Source organism: Lissotriton vulgaris, chromosome 8, assembly GCF_964263255.1.
Source record: "Lissotriton vulgaris chromosome 8, aLisVul1.2, whole genome shotgun sequence".
Classification (NCBI taxonomy): domain Eukaryota; kingdom Metazoa; phylum Chordata; class Amphibia; order Caudata; family Salamandridae; genus Lissotriton; species Lissotriton vulgaris.
This window is the reverse complement of record NC_141696.1, coordinates 478,284,700-478,291,992: the sequence shown is the minus strand read 5'-3', so window position 1 is coordinate 478,291,992 and position 7,293 is coordinate 478,284,700. Positions and strand designations below refer to the sequence as shown.

General features: G+C 48.7%; 1 protein-coding gene across 1 annotated transcript; it reads left to right on the top strand.

Moving 5' to 3' along the window:
• The first annotated feature begins 2,014 nt into the window (after positions 1-2,014).
• On the top strand, positions 2,015-3,167 carry LOC147697205 (protein FAM171A1-like). The gene is given in 2 exon segments (XM_086933312.1): positions 2,015-2,173; positions 2,176-3,167. Coding segments are annotated over 2 exon segments (1,086 nt in total). The 5' UTR covers positions 2,015-2,079.
• Positions 3,168-7,293: the final 4,126 nt, after the last annotated feature.

The following is a 7,293-nucleotide window of genomic DNA, read 5'->3' as shown; positions in this document are numbered from 1 at the left end:
AGGTGGCAATTTTGAGAACTTCGCTCCCTTTTAGACAAGCCAGGATGTTCATTAAATACCTGGGAGTTAAAATTCCTTACAGCTTACAGGATGTGAGGAGAACTGGACTGGGGCAGCTTTACTAAACAATATTAACTGGTTTGGATAACAATATTAACTGGTTTGGATACGTGATCAAATTAGTCAAGACACGTATTTTCGGATGACTCGGCCGTCCAAGATTTACACCTGTATTGTATTTCGACTCGCTGCTTATTGGAGTGCACTCCACCTATTCAAAGAAGGAGCTCATTTTCAGATGCCACAGACATACAGCACTGTACAGTTTTGGGGGAATTGGCACCCGATTTGAAGTTACTACCCCTGCTAGAATTTGGAATTCGATTTGGCTGTGTTACCCCTGCCATTACAGTTCGGTGCCTCCTGTACATTTTACGTCCTGATGAGGACCCTAACCATTTAAAACGTAGGTGTCGAAACGTCGATGAAACAACATATGTGGACTGTGCCTTTTGATTTGATGGTGGATATCAATACTTTCTTGCCGAATATTGACTACAAACACTCTACTATCCCTATCAGTCACATGCATATATCTCTGTACATAGCACGTATGCACTTTTTTCACCAATAATCACTCTCACTGCGCCGTCACTTTCTAGGAGCACATTATCTTTAAGATATGAGTAATGCATTATAATTGTTAGGTGTCAATGTATATATCGATGACTGAGGTTATACGGGAATAAATGCACTAAATGCATAATTGAGGGGTTTACTATCTCGATTCTGCCTCTATTGCCGTGGAAGTCAATGGCCACACTTCCCCCGTGGGAACCACTTTTGACATAATTATTGTTCAGCCCTGGTTCCTGGGTTACTGGGTTGCCTCATTTGCCCTAAAAACTATACCTTAGAACTCCTGTCAGCACAATGTTGAAAACATGAGATTACTATGTCACCCAAAGGGGGAGGTGACATTGCCGTCGCCATATACACCAATACGCTACAACAGTGTTTTCAGCCTTCCCATTGAAGAACGAACTTTTAAACTCTGGAGCCAGGGAGGTTGCAAGATGATTTCGCACATGTTCAAAGGGTGACCCTTAAGACCTACTTGCCGTGTAGAGTAGATTTGTACCTGCCTGAAAGAGAATGCTAACAGTATGCCTGTGGGCACCAGGGACAAAATGACATCTGAAACCTTTTTTAGGTTTTGCCTGGCGAAAGATGCGCTCTGCGCATCTTTTTCGCGCAGGCGAAAACCTAATGAGAATAATACGGGAGACAGGAACGGCCCCCGTCTTTCATTGGCTAGCTCCATAAATGGAGGCTAGCCATTGGAAGACGGGCCTGTCCGTCAATGCCGGACCAGATTCGGGGGCGTTCCCGAGAATTTTTGGCTTTTGGCTACGTCAGCCGAAAGCCTGTTCTCGGGAACGCCCCGGAATCTGGGTCTGCATTGAGCCGACACCCGCCTTCCTGCCGAAGGGAAGCAGCCGTCCGTCATACAGCCAGGGCCGCGCTGGGATTGGCCCAGCCAGCCGAGCCTCCGCCGTGTCATCGGGAGGAGGAGGAGTGGAGAGCAGGAAGCAGCCTGCGTCGTCTGTCCCGAGGCTCCCGAGCGAAGGAGGAGCCCCGGGGAAAGAGCAAGTCCCGCCTCGGCCCCGGAACGAAGTCCAGGTGAGTGCTTTGTTTACCCTCCGGGCTGGGGCTAGGGAAGGGCGCACACACACACACTGTGCCTAAACTGGTCTCTGCCCTCGCTGCTCTGGAGTCTCTTTAAGGATGTTAACCGTTGCTGAGTTAGTCTCCCTCCGAAGGGAAGAAAGGGCAGTGGGAGCAGCGGCGCGAGGGATGCGGGTCCGACTGCGGGGAGTCCAGGCAGCGTGCTAGAGCCCGGAAGAGCGGGGGGCAGCACGACCACCCCTGGAGCCCCGGCGGCATGGTGCTGCGGCCGGTGGGAGCGCGCAGCGCTGCGGCGGGGCGGGACGCTAGCCGCTGATGCTGTGCGGCTGCGGTGCTGCCCTCCGCGCCTGCTCCGATCCGCCGTAGCAGCGCCGCACCCGGGCCGAGGACATGAGCAGGACCGCGGCGACGCTACTCCTCTGCCTGCTGGGGTGCAACGTGTGGAAGGCGGTGACCAAGAGCCTGCAGAGGGGGGAGCGGAAGCCTCCATTGAGATCTTTACCAACCAAGTTTCAATCGCCACCGGGAACTCTGGAGGCGATGGCAGCGCGCTGATCAAGTTCCAGTATAAGTTGGGCAGTCAGCTGATCATCACCGCTGCTAAGCATGCTTATGTGCCTAATTCTGCACCATGGAGGCCAGTAAGATTACCTGTTTTCTCTTCTCTGAGTCTCGGCCTGCTCCCGGAACGCTCCGCCACACTCATGGTATATGAAGATGTTGTGCAGATTGTCTCGGGATATCAAGGCTCCAGGATCCAACCTCGAATTCACTTTCAGAGAAGAGCCCTGAACCTGCCTGGGAATTCTACCTACAAGGATCTGACTGCTTTTCTAACGGCAGCCAGTTCTCCCTGGGAAGTGGACAGTTTCCCTTATTTACAAGGATTCAATGGAAATGGAACAGGGAATAACACCCGATATGACCTGACCCCTGTGACTGCTGTGAGTGTGCATTTGTTGAACAGTGATGGGACTGAAGTCTCAGTGAATGGACCCATTCACGTCACCGTGCCTCTGCCAAGTAACAGCAATCTCAAACACAATGCTCATGTCCCAGCATGGAGATTTGACCAAAAATTTGGAACATGGCTGAAGAGCAGCCTTGGCCTTATCCAGCAAGAAGGAAATCAGCTCACCTGGACATATATTGCGCCACAGTTGGGATACTGGGTGGCCGCCATGTCTCCTTCCAACCTGGGTCCCGTGGTCACCCAGGACATTGCTTCCTACCACACACTGTTTCTTCTGGCAATTCTAGGAGGAATGGCATTCATACTTTTGGTTTTGCTGTGCCTTCTGTTGTACTATTGCAGGAGGAGGTGTTTGAAGCCACGTCAGAATCATAGGAAACATCAGCTTTCCACAACACTCGACAGTTCCAAAAAGGATCAGGCAACATCCATGTCGCACCTTAATTTAATCAGTGCTGTTCATATGGAAATGGTGTCTTCGAGTTGTGAAGACGATCTGCGCTGAGTTAGTCTCTATACTGATTATGCTTCGAGGCGCCCCTCTCTACCTCATGTCTTACATTTGGCACCAGTCCTCGTCCTGTTCCACAAATATTTTGACTGCTGCAATTTACACCACACTCTACCGTCTCTATTTTATTTATATGTAGCAACATTTTAGGAATATGTAATATGTATGTCTTCTGTAAAGGCTTTAGAACCTTTGGCTAATGTCCGCCGCTATATAAAAATGCACACATACATAAACTTATAAACAACTCGCACTATTTAATAATGCCTAAATAAACATACACCATGTCGGACAAACTGATACATCATCACAGAAGAACGGAGCAACGCAAGCCATACCCAGACTAGCGCCCTAACATGCTCAGAGTGTATCGTACGCTACAAGTGCCGTAAAGAAGAACAACCAATCGTCGGAGTATTGTGTGTGTGTGAGTGACAGTGTATGGTTCTTAACAGCAATCTTTGATGTTTGATTTTACACCTATATTTTTATAAATTATTTTTTTAATGATTTCTGACAGAATCTAAATCGACTCGCTGCTACTCAGTAGGGTCAGGTGACCAGAATTTGAAAGCCCAAGACCGGCACATTTCTCAAACAGAGAAGAAGGACTACAATTTTAATTCAACCCAGCGTACAGAATGACAGCGCTCCTCAGCAAAGAATTACAGAAGAGGCAGTAAGAACATTCATAAAAAGCCATTTATAAACCCAGTAGCTTGCCTGTTAATTAAATTGCTTTCTTATAAAAGCTGCTATCTATCCCTGCTTTGCAAAACATAAAAAGATACCTCGCACTGTTTTTTCAGCCGACCTTCTCTAAAAAACTGGGACATGACCTTAATTTCCTGAAATCTGCCGGGAAGGCTGGAGAAAAACCGGCGCTGTCCGGGCAAATCCGGGACGCCTGGTCACCCTATGCTATTGGACGAGGCTATTCTTTATACATTGCATAAACTTGAGCTTTCTATTTCAGTGCGTGCGTTTACGCCACATGGGTATCAGTAGGTGCCACTGGGGAGACACGGTGCATAGCTGCCTGTCAGACCCCTCCGTGTGCGCTTGTCAGTTTTTGATTCGAATAGTGTGTTCTGGGTGTGCATTAAGTGCACTTGTACATTTTTGCTGGTCCCCAATCTGCGCCTGCGCTCCTTATGCGCGCGTGTCTCAGTATACTTTATTTGTGAGTGCGCATTTAGCATTTACGTAAGCACTTGTTTGTGACTGACGCTCGCAAATCCTCTAGCCCTGGAAGTGCCCCTGCATAAGCGGTGTCAACACACGCCCTTCCTGAATCCGTCTGTTTCTGTGTTTTTATTATCTCCTGCGTGTGCGGTGTGACTAGGCCCCGGTGGCTGTGTGTACTTCAGGCTACCTGCGCCCTGGCACATCTGAGGTGTGCAAGTACAAGGTCTTGATTAAATTTAGGGCAACCCTTCATGAGCTTCACACCAATGACGGATCCATCAAAAAGAGCAGACAATTTTATCGCAGTTGCGTGTATTCTGTTTTTCAGTTGGTCATCGTTTCTGCGTTTGTTAGGGTTTCACAATGCGTATTGTGTGCCATCTGCAGTGCCGAGATGACACGTTACAGCACGTGTGCAACCTCTTCTCTGTAAAGCGCAAATTGCAAACTCACACGGCTTTCTGGTGCAAAGGCGAAATGAAGTGAATTGTAAGAGTGGGGGGGGGGATTCATTCTTCAGATGGGTATGTAAAATGCCAAGGAAGGGAAGACTTTGGGCTCTGTACCCAGCCAATCAGCAGCAGCCAGGTCGGGGCGCAGCGAGAAGGTCAGTGGCAGGAGCGCGCGATCCAGCAGCGATCACAGCGAGGGGTGAAGTTTATGGCTGGAGGGCACAGCATCTTCCAGAGGAGACCGCCGACACTGCTTGTCAATTTTAAAAATCGTGGTCCAGCAAAGATCCCTGGTCACCTATTCATTGTCACCTATCACCGAACCGGCGTATTGAAGATTTGGAACAATGCTGTTGGGCTTTCCTGGGGGTACCCCCAGGCGCTTCTTTCCACCAAGTCTCATGCCAATCTGCTTATTCCTCCATCGACAGAGTATTCTTGCGCACTTAAAAATAAAGTGCAGCAGCCGTACCGGTAGCAGCAGCCCAGGACGTACACCGTCTGCTCCTCGCCGTTCGGATCCACCTGCTCCAGGGACATCCCTGATTCAAGCCCCACTAGAATCCTGTCGGGGGAAAGTCCCCCACCACCCTACACCGAGAATCAAGTCATGCGGATTTTGCCTTCGGTTGCCATGGTGGGGAAATTGGACTGGTGCATGACGCTGCTCGAACTCCGCATGAGTTTTCATCTTTGGCACCATTTCCTCCATCCACCCATCATTCATCCCACCACCTTTTCACACATCCATTCATCATTCATCCATGCAACCTTTTATCCATCCATACATCCACCTTTTCTTCCATCCGTCCTTCATCCGTCCACCTTTTCATCCTTCCACGCATCCTTTCATCCATTCATCCACACTTTCAACAATCCATCCTGCATCCATCCACCCTTTCATCCTTCCATCCATAAATCCATCCTTTAGCCATCCACCTTTCTATCCATCCACCAATCATTCATCCACCCACCTTTTCACACATCCATCATTCATCCATGCAACCTTTTATACATCAATCTTCAGATTCTTCAGAAGTTATGGGGTTTTTCAATCTAGTAAAGTCACTGTGCAAGATTGTGCCTATGCATGGTTCTGTGTGTCATCCTCATGTGCCTTATTGATGTTTTACAACAATACGTGCACTCGCATTCTAGGACCTTGACCTCACTGTGTATGTTGTTTAAAGAAGTTTCTAAGCAGCTGCCTGTGTCCATCTAACAGTGGCTTGTATAAGATATATTGTCCACCATTGTATAGTTGGGAACGAATATATTCTTTATGATAAACAGTTGCTGAATAACTCTCTCCAAAGCTTTATAGAACTCTAAGGGCCTAGTGTACATTGCCAGACAAGGGGAGGGCTCTCTGTGTGTGGGCGGGGGGCTCTGTGTGTGGGCGGGGGGCTCTGTGTGTGGGGGGGGGCTTTAAGTGTGTGGGAGAGGGGCTTTCAGTGTGTGGGGGAGGCTCTGTGCGGGCTCTCTGTGTGGGGGTGGCTCGCAGTGTGTGGGGGTGGCTCGCAGTGTGTGGGGGAGGCTCGCAGTGTGTGGAGGGAGCTCGCAGTGTGTTTGGGGGGCTCGCAGTGTGTGGGGGGCTCTGTGTGGGTGTGTGTTGGGGGCTCTCTGTAGGTGTTTGTGGGTGTCATTTGCGAAAGATAAAGCTAGTGGCATTGCAAATAACAATGCCATTTATTTATGTTAAAAAAAGAAAATTGTCAAAAGCATTGCCAATAGCTCAAACTTTAACAAAGGCAAAACCATTGCATTGTAAATGCTTGTCCTAAACTTGTGGGCGTTAGAGGCACTATTTCTAATCTGTACTGAATATTATTGTCACAAGTGGCGCCCGCGACTGGGAAACATAATACAGCGTGGGAGCGTCCTTCAGGAAAATAATTTACACTGAAACAATGGAAGGGCTGGGGAGAGATATCCACTCATCGTCCACATAGATTCTGGGCAGTGGGAAATTCATTATAAAGTGTGGTATGGGAGGGACTACCTCGTATATAAGTGCCTCCTAGGGTGCTGGTGTGGACTCTGGGAAAAGCATTGCATGTTTGGTGGACGTACACAAATATTCTCCCACTCTGGGAGGAGGTGGCAAAGGCACTTAAAACTAGGCTAGGGTTTTTCTCGCCCTCTCTACACCTGTGGTGATGCTGCTAGGCATAAAACCTACCGACTCGAAGCAATGACGCAGCATGTTCGAGGGCTTCCAAACTGGCTGCCTATAACTGGAAACGGATGTTCAAAGTGGGCGCTATTTTAATTTTCTGGCTACTCTCATGCTAGGTAGCTATCGTCTCGTGTGGCACATACCATGGCGAGATCTGTTGAGTGGAGTCTCCCTTCCGAAATTGGGGTTGCGCAGGGGAAAGACTGAAAAGAACACCATTATCGATATGTAAGGTGGTACTGTTTCATTGATAGAGGTTCTACGTGATGATTTGATTTATAAAGTGAGCAGCGACTACACC